Source organism: Carlito syrichta, unplaced genomic scaffold (assembly GCF_000164805.1).
Source record: "Carlito syrichta isolate Samal-C Ts95f unplaced genomic scaffold, Tarsius_syrichta-2.0.1 Scaffold307242, whole genome shotgun sequence".
NCBI lineage: Eukaryota > Metazoa > Chordata > Mammalia > Primates > Tarsiidae > Carlito > Carlito syrichta.
Window position 1 is genome coordinate 154359 of NW_007251338.1, and position 14176 is coordinate 168534.

At 44.7% G+C, this 14176-nt stretch overlaps 1 protein-coding gene across 1 annotated transcript in view; it reads left to right on the plus strand.

The window, feature by feature from the left end:
- FEZ1 (fasciculation and elongation protein zeta 1) overlaps positions 1-14176 on the plus strand; it is a 52525-nt gene that overhangs the window by 37147 nt on the left and 1202 nt on the right. Inside the window, exons 6-9 of the mRNA XM_008064250.1 lie at positions 4692-4963; positions 6270-6350; positions 8343-8418; positions 12627-12692. Coding sequence (XP_008062441.1) covers positions 4692-4963; positions 6270-6350; positions 8343-8418; positions 12627-12692 — 495 coding nt within the window. The remainder of the gene's footprint in view (positions 1-4691; positions 4964-6269; positions 6351-8342; positions 8419-12626; positions 12693-14176) is intronic.

Genomic DNA, 14176 nt, shown 5'->3' on the forward strand with positions numbered 1-14176 from the left:
CCTCATCTCTACAATAAATAAAAAAATCAGCTGGGCGTGGTAGCGCGTGCCTGTAATTCCGGCTACTCGGAAGGCTGAGGCAGAAGGATCGCCGGAGCCCAGCAGGTCGAGGCTGCGGTGGCCGGGAGCGGCCACTGCACTCCAGTCTGGGCAACAGAGTAAGACTCCAACTCAAAAAAAAAACAAAAAAAAAAACAAAAGTCAATGGCAAACAATATAAAAGGTAACAATACTAGCTCATATTTTCGGAGTGCTTTCTATGTGCTGCACCTTATTCTAAGATTTTCTATGCATGATCTCATTTCATCCTCATACCAACCCCATTAGAATTGAGCTAACTTTGAGAGGGTACAGACTTGTCCAAGGCCACTGTTGGGGAAATATCATCCGACACAAAATCTCCGTCCTCCCAGCAAACTTCTCCATATAGTCAGAAGAGAAAGAAAACAAATTTCTTTTTTTGAGTCGGAGTTTCACTCTGTCACCAAGGTTAGAGTACTGTGGCATGCTGCTCATGGCCACTGCAATCCCAACCTGCTAGGCTCAGGCGATTCTTCTGCCTCAGCCTTCCAGATACTGGAACCACAGGCATGCGCCACCATGCCCAGCTAATTTTTTATTTATTTATTGGAGAGACAAGGTTTCGCCATGTTGCTCAGGCTGGTCTTGAACCCCTGAGCTCAGGCAATCCTCTCGCCTCTGCCTCCCAAAGTGCTGGGATTACAGGCTTGAGCCACCGTGCCCAGCAAAAACAATTTTTTTTTTATTACTGAATAAGCGTTAAGCGAGAATGTGATCCACATCACAGGCAACCCTCTAAAGGGACTGCAAAGACAGAAATATCTCATGTACAGCTAAATCGATAGAACCCATTACATTAAACAGGTTTTGCAATTCGGAGTCAGGTGAAGAATTAGACTCCTCTGCTTCCAGACCAGTGGGAGATTGTGCGTGATCTTCTTTGATGATTTCATTTCAAAGTGGTGACCCCTGGGCTCTTGAAGAAACCTTCCTGAATTGTGAGAATAGCAGGAACCATTAAAAAGACTTAACACAGAGTTAACATGAAGGACAGAAATTTGAGAGGGGGGAAGCAAAAGTGAAGTTGGAAAGATGGAAGGTCTTTTCCCTTATTTTCAGCAGGGAAAATCACGCCTCTTATTTAAAAATTGTATTTCCCCTTACACCACGCACAAATTGTAAGGGGTGGGGCCAACATTTGGAGCCTGCTAGGTTAACCCCGCAGTCTCTTCTGTCTCTCCCCATCTCGTTGTTGTGTGTGTGTGTGTGTGTGTGTGTGTGTGTTTGAGTTGGAGTCTCACTCTGTTGCCCAAGCTGGAGTGCAGTGGCACAATCAGGACTACCACAGCCCTCGACCTGCCGGGCTCAGGTGGTCCTTCCGCCTCAGCCTCAGGTGGTCCTTCCGTCTCAGGCGAGTGCCACCACTCCCAGCTAATTTTTAAATTTTATTGTAGAGACCAGGTCTCGCCATGTTGCCCAGGCTGTTCTTGAACTCCTGAGTTTAGGAAATCCTCTCACTTCGGCTTCCCAAATTGTTGGGATTACAAGGAGTGAGCCACTGCACCTGACTGAGAGTCCACCCTCTTAGTCCACTCTCTTAATCTGTATACCATATTAACTCTCCAACACAGGGCTATGGTAATTATGATTGTGTAAAAAACAGGCTGAATGAAACATGAAATGAAAGAATGTGCACAGCAAAGCCAAGATCGAGTATCAAATTCATCCATCTGTAGGATGAGGCTGCCCTTCTGCAGGAGGGGCCCCATGCCTGGGAGCAGATCCACATATGGGGTGATGAGGGCTTAGGGATAAGGAGAGAGAAGGTTGGTTGGTCAGGGTACAAAGGTCAAACATGAGTTAGAGGTGGTAAAAACAGAGGCATGATCTAAATAACCGCATCCTGCAAGTCAAACTCTGGGGCTCCAAAGGCAGAGGCAGGGGGCGGCCTGTAGAAAGTTCTGCTTGGAGTGATGGAGTAGATTTGGCTGTGATGCTGCATTCCCGACTGCCCCAGTCAGGCCATTCTCAGTCACACAAAGGTCCCAAACATAGAAGCATTCAGCAAAAGGCTCAGGAAAACAGCTGAAATGCAGTGAAATGGCAAAAAAACAGGAGAGGACAGCTCCAAAGAGCAAAATAAGGGGAAAGTTGAACCAAGTCAGCAAATATCCAGACAAAGCAGAAACAAACGGGAAAAGGAAAACAGATTCAGAGGTAAAAAATAAACGGTACCAGCCGGGCGCAGTGACTCACGCCTATAATCCCAGCACTTTGGGAGGCCAAGGTGAGAGGATTGCCTGAGCCCACTGGTTCAAGACCAACCTGGGCAACTTGGCAAGACCTCATCTCTACAATAAATAAAAAAATTAGCCGGGCGTGGTGGTGCATGCCTGTACTTCCAGCTACTTGGAAGGCTGAGGCTGAAGGATCACCTGAGCTCAGCAGATCAAGGCTGCAGTGGCCGTGAGTGTACCACTGCACTCCAGCCTTGGTGACAGAGTGAAATTCCAACTCAAAAAAACAAAAACAACAACAAAAAACAGTACCACGGGATATGGAAAAATTTTTAAAGATGTTTTTCAAATCAATTTTTTTTTTTTTGAGTTGGAATTTCACTCTGTCGCCCAGACTGGAGTGCAGTGGCACGCTCCCGGCCACTGCAGCCTCGCCCTGCTGGGCTCTGGTGATCCTTCCACCTCAGCCTTCCAAGTAGCCGGAACTACAGGTGCGTGCTACCATGCCCGGCTAATTTTTTGATTTATTATAGAGATGAGGTCTCGCCAAGTTGCCCAGGCAGGTCTCGAACCCACAGGCTCAGGCAATCCAGTCGTCTAGGCCTCCCAAACTGCTGGGATTACAGGCTGAGCCACTGAGCCCGGCATCAATTTTTTTAAAGAGACAGACAGGGTCTTGCTCTGTCACCCAGGCTGGAGTGCAGTGGCACGTCATAGTTCACTGGAACCTTGAACTCTGGGGCTCAGGTAATCCTCCTGCCTCAGTCTCCCAAATAGCTGGAACTACAGGTGTACCACCACGCTTGCCTAATTTTTAAAATTTCTTTGTAGAGATGGAGTCTTGCTTAGTTGCCCAAGCTGGTCCCAAGCTCCTGGCCTCAGGTGACCCTCTTGCCTGAGCCTCCCAAAATGCTGGGATTACATGCGTGAGCCATTGTGATCTTTTTTTTTTTTTTTGAGTTGGAGTCTCACTCTTGTCACCCAGGCTGGAGTGCACTCATGGCCACCGCAGCCTCCACCTGCTGGACTTAGGTGATCCTTCTGCCTCAGCCTTCCAAGTTGCTGGAACTGCAGACACACACCATCACGTCCAGCTACTTTTTGTGAGTTATTGTAGAGACAAGTTCTCACCAAGTTGCCCAGGGTGGTCTCAAACCCACGGGCTCAGGCAATCCTCTCACCTCGGCCTCCCAAAGTGCTGGGATTACAGGCTGAGCCACCGTGCCCAGCCATGACCTATCTTTTTTTTTTTTTTTGAGTTGGAGTCTCACTCTGTCGCCCAGACTGGAGTGCAGTGGCTGCTCCCGGCCACCGCAGCCTCGACCTGCTGGGCTCTGGCGATACCTCCGCCTCAGCCTTCCAAGTAGCCGGAATTACAGGCATGCGCTACCACGCCCGGCTGATTTTTTGATTTATTGTGGAGATGAGGTCTCGCTGCCCAGGCGGGTCTCGAACCCGCGGGCTCAGGCAATTCGCTCACCTCAGCCTCCCAAAGGCGCGGGATTACAGGCTGAGCCACCGAGCCCGGCTGCCATGACCTATCTTAAATGAAGTCTTAGAGGACAAGAAGTTAAAATAAAGTGATCTATTTTCTATGATCTTAGGTTTCCTTTTCTTTTCACTGAAAGTAGCAAACTGCTCTGTATTGACCTGCACAGCTTCATTTTTTAATGCACGTTGTCCGTCTTCCATGTTTTACATATTTTTTAATACATGTGCTGCAGCACAGGACCAGAGGTATAAAGAAGGCCTCAGAGCATCGGCTTAATTTGCTATCAGCTATGTTTTGATCAGTTCTTGGAAAGAAACGCCATCTCTCTATTGCTCTTCAGCACAGATGCTAAAAGCCTCCTCTCAGTGCTTCCCCCCATCTCAATTATTCTTAACCCATTTCACATAAGGAATATTATGGAGATAGAGGAAAAAAATAGAACAGGGGATCAAAAAGCCATATGTCTATCTATCCACATTTTGTGGACAGAGTCCACAGGCTTCCTTGGGGGCTATTTCTTCTTCCTCCTTTTGTTTCTTCTCTCTCGTTAGAGTCTCACCCTGTCATCACAGCTCACCTCAGCCTCAACCTCCTGGGGTCAGGCAATCCTTCTGCCTCAGCTTTCGCAGTAGCTGGGACTCCAGGTATATACCACCCTGCCTGACTAATTAAAAAAAAAATTTTGTGTGTGTGGAGACAGGCTCTTGCTATATTGCCCAGGCTGCCTCCTTTGTTTGGGAAAGGTGTAATCCTCTACAGATAATATTTGGGCCTTTCCTTCCTGGAATGCCTCTAAATTGTGAAGGTCTTTCCTGGACCTTTAAGGAGTAAGAAGGGGTATCTTCTGAGGAGCAGTCCCACCCCAAGTCCCATCCCAGGAGCCTCTCCAGTGGACTCTGGTTTGGATGCAGGTGTCATCTGCGGATGGTTTTCCCCTGCAGGGCTGAGGCACATGTCTGAGTCTGAGCTGACCGAGCTGCTGGACCAGGTGGAGGGTGCCATCCGTGACTTCTCAGAGGAGCTGGTGCAACAGCTGGCCCGCCGGGACGAGCTGGAGTTTGAGAAGGAAGTGAAGAACTCCTTCATCACGGTGCTTATTGAGGTACAGAACAAGCAGAAAGAGCAGCGAGAACTGATGAAAAAGAGGCGGAAAGAGAAAGGGCTGAGCCTGCAGACCAGTCGGATAGAGAAAGGGAGCCAGATGCCTCTCAAGGTATGTGAACAACCAGATGGAAGACAAGGCACATCCAAGCTCGAACCCTAGCCATTCCAGGTCCTGATACCTGCTCTGCAGTAGACTGGTACATGTGTACTGGGCAGTGGTGGTGAGCAGAACACCGTGACAGACAATGGGGTTAGAAACAGGGTGAAGACACCACCTAGCTTCTCTATTCCCCCCCAAAGGGCTCACAAAATAATGGGGAGACAGGTTATAAACATTAAGAAATCATTGAATATGGTGTGTGTTCTCTCTAGACAAGACTTTGGCAAGTGGGATGAACACATTTAGTGTTGAGAGAAGATGTGCCTCAGGACTCTGGGTCTGAATCCTTGCTACTGGAAGACTACAGTCCTGACTGGTCTCATTAGGGCATGTATAGGGTGTTGGAAGGATGTTTCGCTGATGGAAAATAACCAGAGGCCTTGTTCGACTGACAGAATTCTCCAATCTTGTGCTTCTTAATTAGGGACAGTCAGTAGAATCATCTAAGGAGCTTTTTCTTTCTTTGTTTTTTTTTTTTTTTGAAGTGGAGTCTCACTCTGTCGTCCAGGCTGGAGTGCAGTGGGCACGCTCATGGCCACCCCAGCATCAATCTGCTGGGCTCCGGCGATCCTTCTGCCTCAGTCTTCCAAGTAACTGGAACTACAGGCATGCACTAAAATGCCCAGCTAATTTTTGATTTATTGTAGAGACAAGGTCTCACCAAGTTGCCCTGGCTGGTGTCGAACCTGCGGGCTCAGGCAAGCCACTCGCCTCGGCCTCCCAAAGTGCTGGGATTGCAGGCTGAGTCATGGAGTCCAGTCAGGAGCTTTTTCAAAATACCTTTTCCTAGGCTCTATATCAGACCTGTAGAATTAGGCCTAGGCATGCGCATTTTGAAAAAGAAAAAAAAAAAAGCTTCCCAGATCAGGACAGTTGCTGTAAAACTGCCCTTTCTGATAGTTTTCACCTAAGATCTTTGTATCATCCTTCAGCTAAGTTTTACTGAACTGCTTTATTTTTTTATTTGCACGATGAAGGATAAAATGAGCAAAACTGGGGGATTCAGAAGGTTCTTGTAGATAAGAGTCTTTGAGAGTCTACCACTTATTCTTGCAAAACTCAGGCTTCAAGTCTGTCCTGCTTCTGTAAGCCAATGTCTTACATTTATTATATGGTCACAGAACCCTGGGGCGGTTACCTGGGACAGCATGGTAGCTGATTGGTCTAGGTAGTTGCATGAGAGCACAGAAGTCCCTGGGCATGGTGACAATGGATCAAGAAGCATTTGTCCTTTCGAGTGTCTCTCTTCCCTCAGCGCTTCAGCATGGAAGGCATCTCCAACATTCTGCAAAGCGGCATCCGCCAGACCTTTGGCTCCTCAGGGACCGACAAACAGGTACAAGCAGTCTCCCTGCTCTCAGCCTTCTTTCTAGACTCCTGCAACATGGCCTCCCAACAAAGCAATGGGAGGTGGGGGATGGTGATTCATCAAAATTATTCAGCATCTGGGCAAGGCAGGGCAGAGGAGAGGGCTAATATTTTCCTCTACTCTTAAGGAGGAATGGAAAGTGTCTTTTATTTTATTTTTTTTCGAGTTGGAGTCTCACTCTGTCACCCAGGCTGGAGTGCAGTGGCACGCTCATGGCCACCGCAGTCTTATCCTGCTGAATTCAGTTGATCCTTCCACCTCAGTTTTCCAAGTAGCTGGAACTGCAGGCACACGCCACCAAGCTGGGCTAATTTTTGATTTATTGTAGAGATGAAGTCTCACCAAGTTGCCCAGGTGGGTCTCGAACCCGTGGACTCATGTAATCTTCTCACTTCAGCCTCCCAAAGCGCTGGGATTATGGGCGTGAACCACTGTGCCTGGCCAGAAAGTGTCTTTTTAAAAGTTGGACATTTTTTTGAGCTTCAGTATTCTAGGACATGGACAAGACTTACAACTCAACACTGCTTGTATGTCTATGAATTAAGTTGTCTTAAGGACAAAATGCATTAAAAGGGAATCTGTTTCATGATAGAGCCCATCCTAGAGTTTAATTAACTCTTCCACTATGCTGGATCATAGCCAAACCTTTCCCACCAAGACTGCGTCTTCAGCTCCCTGACTCTGATTGTAACCCAGGCTATGGCTTCTCCTTGTTGACTCAATAACTGGCTTGTGAAGTAGCTTGCATTTCTTATTAATAAGACAGTGTTCAAAACTTTTACCAAGTGCCTCTTATGTGCTAAGCCCTATTGTTAGGCCCTTAGGAACAAAGGTGAAAAGTCCTGGTCCACCCTCATGGGGTGCATAGTCTAATAACCGTGGTCTGTGTGTAAACAGATAGGTTTGAGATTGTGAAATAAGTGCACATGAAATGTGTATAGGTTTTAAACATTATTTGTAGATGAATCCTAAGTTTTGGAATTCTAGAACTGCAGCATGGGGAAAGATTTTAGGATTTTAGAAACATCTAAACCAGTCCTTGTGAGAACTAAGACCTGGAGATATAAGACATTTTCCCAAGGCCTCACTGCCTGTAACAGTGCCAAGACTAAAATATAAGTCTCTTAATTTTTGGTCTAGAGCTCTTCACACTCACCATGTCAAGCTTCCTTACCACCTGCCAAGTTATCCCTGGGTGGTCCTCTGGTATCCCACTGGGCCCTGATGCTGGTTTTGTTGTAGGAACGTCTCATATCCAGCAGAGGGAGCAAATCTGAGCTCCAAGACTGGGTGGGGTTGAGGTTCTCTCGCTTGTCATTCTTGACAAAGGAGAAACAATTCCTCAAATTGCACTGCAAAGGCCCAGAAAACTTAATCCTCATGGAGATGTTCTCTGCTCTCAGTCTGAAGCAGAAAATGCTTTCCACAGTTCCTAAATAACTAAATTAGTTCCTGGCTAAATGTGGGAAAGGGTTATTTTAAAAAGATGTCCCCTAGCCGGGCTCCGTGGCCCAGCCTGTAATCCCGCGTTTTGGGAGGCCAAAGTGAGTGAACTGCCTGAGGCCCGGGGTTCGAGACCCACCTGGGAAACTTGGCTAGACCTCATCTCTACAATAAATCAAAAAATTGGCCGGGCGTGGTTGCGCGCACCTGTAGTTCCAGCTACTTGGAAGGCTGAGGCGGAAGGATCGCCGGAGCCCAGCAGGTCGAGGCTGCTGTGACCCGGAGTGGCCACTGCACTCCAGTCTGGGCGACAGAGTGAGACTCCAACTTAAAAAAAAAAAAAAAAGTCCCCTGAATATTGGGAAGAAGACTGAAACAGTGGTGAACCAATGATGAAAAGTGTTGTTGAGAATGTCAGAGTTGACAGAGTGTATGTCTCAGAGAAAAGCTATATCTCAACCTGAGCTACTTGGTGTTAAATCTGAAGGCCCCCCGCCCACCCTGTTTGTCTTGCAGTATCTGAACACCGTCATTCCTTACGAGAAGAAAGCCTCTCCTCCCTCCGTGGAAGACCTGCAGATGCTGACTAACAGTGAGTTCCTCTCCTTCTCTGGAATATCAACCATTGCCTTGTTTCTGCCCCCCAGCTCCTTTACATTGCACCTCTGTTGCCTCAGGCCTGAGACTCCCCAGAGCAGGTTTAGATGGGTCAAAATATCCTCCATATCACCGTGTCCGGTCCTCTCGCACAGTGTAAAATTAAAATACTCTGCAGTGACACCCAGAGTTTTTTTTTTTTTTTTTTTGGTTGGAGTCCACTCTGTCGCCCAGACTGGAGGGCAGTGGCCGCTCCCGGCCACCGCAGCCTCTACCTGCTGGGCTCCAGTGATCCTTCCAAGTAACTGGAACTACAGGCGTGCGCTACCACGCCCGGCTAACTTTTTTTTTTTGATTTATTGTAGAGATGAGGTCTCGCCAAGTTGGCCAGGCGGGTCTCGAACCCATGGGCTTAGGCAATCCACTCACCTCAGCCTCCCAAAGGCGCGGGATTACAGCCTGAGCCACCGAGCCCGACTCAGAGCTGTCTTTTCTTTCCCCTGGTTCCCGTAAGGGAAGAGACCTGCTGGAAAAAAATGAGCTGGTGAAAGAGGTTGGGACGCCGGGAGACAGTGATGGTGACGGGGACTTTTTTGTTTTCCCTGGCAGTTCTCAAGGCTTTGCATTCTCTGCCTTGCCTGTCCTCTCCTGTGCCCCTTGATTTGGAGAGCTTGGTCTATGGGCCTGGCTGTATTTTTAAAGAGAAGCAAGGTTTCTTGGGTGGGGTAAGGCTGATTGGAAAGAACAGAGTCTAACTTTCTCTCCAGGAAGTGACTGCCTCCTTCCCTCTGCTTTGGCTCTATTGTCAAATATTAATAAACATTCTGAGCTATGGGAGGAAACTGTGTGTAATAAAGAGCCTTTTGTGGGCAAAATCTCTTCATATACATCAAACAGTGCAACCCCCAAAGGGCTGGGGGACACATGGTGTTAGCCATCAGTGTCAGCTCGACTCTTTTAGGAAGAGAAAAATCCTAGGCTGAGATGCAGCGACAGGCTCAGTGGATCACGAGATAAATTCCATTTCATTTCCCTGGCAACCATGCACTGTGGAGAGTGATGGCTAACAATCTGCCCGGCCCACTGCAAGCTCTGGAGGGAATAGCAGGGCTATTGAATACCCCAGGGGAAGAGAAGGTGAGCTTTTTTTCAACTGAGGAGGATAGATACCTGCTGGGCCCTGAGATGCTAAAGGTGACCAAATGTTTTCGATTTTTATCGGTTGGAGAACTAAAGCAGGAGGTTCTGCAAACGGAAATCCTGCCTACATCAATAGACACTGCGTCCTTGAGAATCAGAAATTTAAAATTCAAAGTACAGTGACTTGCTCTTAACTCATTTTAAACTCCCTCATTTGCATAAATATGCACTACATTTTTTTTAAGGGAGCAGATAGAAATGAATTGACATTTATAGGTGTTTGTGTTTTCACAAGTGGTAAGCATTTGGAAAATCATTTGGACAAATTACAAAAGTTGATATATGTAAAGTACTCTATTATAGTCTCAAAAAAGGGAAGAGCTATTAATTTATTACAGATACCCGTTCAAGAATTCAGTGTGAAATCCTTTCATTTTAATTAAGAAACAGACTTGTTTCTACTCTGACTAGGTTTGTTTACATTTTTCAAGTTTATTTAAAAAATTATAACTAGAGTGTATCCATCACTTAGAATACTTTGGAAATATGGAAAAGTGAACAAAGAAAAATAAATATTTCATTGTCCCCTCCACTGTGGTTACTATTTTGTTGTTTTTCAACCATGATATTTTATATCTTTTCCATATAGTTGGGATTATACTGGCTATAAAATTTTGTATCGTGATTTTAGTCACATTAGTTAACTTTTTGTTAACATTCTTTTTATGGCTGTCTCTTTTGTCTTATGCATATACCACATTCCAGTATTTTATTCCTTTAAAAAAACTGCATCTTTTATTAATACCAATTCTTCTATAGGTTATGAAATTGCTCTTCTTTCTCTCTCTCTCACTCGCACTTTCACTTTGACTCTTGAGTCAGAGTCTCATGCTGTCACCCAGACTGGAGTACAGTGGCACACTCGTGGCCACCTCAGCCTTAACCTGCTGGGCTTAGGCAGTCCTCTTGCCTTGGTCTTCCAAGTAGCTGGAACTATAGGTGCACACCACAAAGTCTGGCTAATTTTTTGGTTTATTGTAGAGACGAGGTCTTCCCAAGTTGCTCTGGCTAGTCTTGAACCTCTGGGTTTAGGCAATCCTCTCACCTCGGCCTCCTGAAGTGCTGGGATTACAGGCGTGAGCCACCGCACCCAGCTGGAAGTCCTCTTTTTTTGATAGATCCTCATGTGGGTTTATGAACAATGTCTCTTCCTTCTTCTAGTCCTTGAATCAAGGACATAGGCCAAAGATCAGCTCCAAGAACTAGATAATTCATGTACATTTTGGATTTTGGAGATCAATTTAGATACCTATTGACTGAGTACAATCACTGTTTACATGATCTTGTTGGTGTGACATTTAGTCTGCCTGTGCTCAGTTGAAAAGTATTCCCAGCCAGATAAGTTGAAATGAATGCATGTCTAAAAATATAGAAAAAATAAAACAGAAGAAACCAGGACCTCCAACGTCCAATTAAGTTGAAATGAATACATCTCAAATTACAGAAGAAATAAAACAAAACCCAACACATGGAGGGCCTCAGGTTTAGTCTTTCTTTTTCTGGAACTGGCCACTGACTCATACCACGGTTGGGCTTGCTCCTTACCTTTTTACAGAGCTGTATAAGACTATGTTGAATAGATACACCATAGTTTATTTAAGGAAGTTAATTGATGGAAGAATCTATTGGTGGACACCTCCCCTTTTTTTATATTATAAACAAGGCCCACATACTTTCTTTAAGTGTTTTCTACAAAATTGACTGCTACAATATGAGATGTTACTTAGTTTAATAACAGAAAAAACTGTTAAAAAAATTTTTTTTGAGTCAGAGTCTCAATCTGTCAACCAGGCTGTCATCCAGGCTGGACAGCCACTGCAGCCTCGACCTGATGGCTTCGAGACCAGCCTGGGCAACTTGGCAAGACCTCATCTCTACAATAAATCAAAAAATTAGCTGGGCGTGGTGGTACGTGCCTGTGGTTCCAGCTACTTGGAAGGCTGAAGTGGAAGGATCACCTGAGCCCAGCATGTCAAGGCTGTGGTGACTGTGAGCGTGCCACTGCACTCCTCCAGCCTGGGCAATGGAATGAGACTCCAACAACAGCAACAAAAAATTTGTAAAAAACATTTTAAAAAGGCTTTTAATAGCTACCTTGTTTGCTTCATGTGTAGGTCACGTGTTATTTCAACAAGAAGTCTACGAGGTCTTCGAGAGTTTGTCATTCTTTTGCATCTCCACAAATTGTAGCATTGCAATGGGTATAAAATAGAAAATAAATACTTATTAAATTGATTTCATTTGTTATTAATACATTGGAGGTGAGAAATTTTCTAATTCTGTTTATATGAATAGAATGTCTTTAAAGACAATTTTATTGATTTCAGTGATATAAATTCTTAACGTTTACATTGACTATTCGAAAGTTGATTCTTTCTATTTATTTGTTTGTTTCAAGAGATAGGGTTTCACTCTATAACATAGAGTGTGGTGGCTTGATCATAGCTTCCTGCTGCCTTAAACCCTTAGGCTCAAGTGCTCCTCCCGCCTCAGCCACTTAAGTAGCTGTGATTGCATGTGCAAGCCATCGTGCCTGGCTTCTGATTCTTTTAAAAAATTGTTTCGTTTTTATTATTATTAAGGACTCATGTTTAGAAGGGATGTTGAGACAGGAGGATTGATTGAGCCCAGGTGTTCGAGGCTATAGTGAGCTATGACTGTATCTGTGAATAGCCACTGCACTCCAGCCTGGACAACATAGCAAGACCCTATCACTAAAAAAAAAAAAAAAAATCTACTCAGTAGATGGTATGAAAATTATAGATGAGCCTAAAAGGAAAAAAAAGCAACTGATAGAGACAACCACTGTGGATCTTTTGATGTATTCTCCTCCACCGTCATGTTGAATACTGACTCTTGCCAGAGTCCACTAGGCTGCTGCTCAATACTCAATAAATGTCCGTTTGCCTTGAATCATTTCTCACTCTGGGTTGGGTGGCCCTAGGAGGTAAACTTCATGTCCTGATGGTATCTTGGCTCCTCTCTCTTTCTCCCCTCCCCTAGTTCTCTTTGCCATGAAGGAGGATAACGAGAAGGTGCCTACTTTGCTAACGGACTACATTTTAAAAGGTAAGAGCAGCCTAGGCCTCCTGGAGCAGAAGTGGTCCTCTGGGGCCCTGCTCCAGCTGTGAAACCCACTCTGAAGCCTTCCCAGAGCATCCAGCCAGATCAGACCAGGCAGGGGCCAGGGAAATCAAGTGGACAATTGAACCCTCTCAGTACTGGGCTTCTGCCTTTGGGTGTTGCTAGGAGGCCTAGGAGGAGATTCCAGCCCCCCTGAATCACCAAGCATGACCCATATGTGGAGCTGCAAACCAACAAAGGACTTATTGTGAACATTCTGTGGAGTCTGAGCTGCTTAGGATTTAGTTGGGAAAAACAAAGCTTAAAAGATAGTTTAAAACTTTTCAAGTACCTGAAAGGAAACTGGAGTCATGATTACCTATATCCTTTCTTAACTCTAACCTTTTCTTATGGAAATTGTAACACATAAAAAAGTAAGAGTACAGTAAGCTCTTAATGTACTTTTTATCCAGCTGCAACAGTTGCTAACTCATGGCCAGTCTTATTTCATGGATACCTCTATCCAACTTCTCTCTTCCCGTATTATTTTAAAGCAAATTTCTGTCATATTTTTCTATCCATAAATATTTCAGGATGAATTCCTAAAACATAAGACTCTTTAGAAAAACGCAGCCACAATACCATTATTACAGTTTAAAAACATTTAGAATTTCTTCATATTGACTATCCAATCAATATTCAGATCTCCCTGATTTTCCCATAAAATGTTTTGTTTTTCAGTTTATTTGTTTGAATCAGGATCCAGTGGATGGTTCATTGCAGTGAAAGTGGCAATTTGATGATTTGTCTCTTAGGTCTCTTTTAATATATATAGGTTCCCTTTTCCTTTCTCTCCTCCACTTCTTATGATTTATTTGTTGTTTGTCCCATAGAAATTTCTCATTCTGGATTTTTGCTGATTTCACCCCCATAGTATAATTTAATATACTCTTCTGTCTCCTTTATTTCCTGTGATCTGATAGAATTAGGGCCTGATCAGATTCAACCTTAGATTTTGTGATAAGTGCCACATTATTGATGGTTGCAGACTTCCAGATTCCTACCAGGAGACATATTTTGTCTGTTTGTCTTTCCTTTTGTGATGTTAATAGTCACTGAGGATCACTCATTGTCTAGATCCATTGTTTTATGTTTGCTCTATGTGCACACCAAACTATGTAAAATTTCAGGTCTGTGGAACCTACAGTTAAGAAACCCTGAGCTATATTGTTTCTAGGAAGATCAGACAGATTAATGTTACATTTCAGCAGGAGGAACTTAGGCTAAACATGAAAAGGAACTTGTGACTCAAAGATTTTAAAAGAGCAGCGAATTTCCCAAAGAAGGTTTTCAAAGGAGAATTATAGAAATGGGTTATAGAAATTTGGTAGTCTGAGGGCTAGACTTTACCCCTCATGATCCCCTGAAATGTCAATGCATTTGTAGAAGTAACTGATATTTACTAAACACTTTCTTTTTTTTTTTTTTTT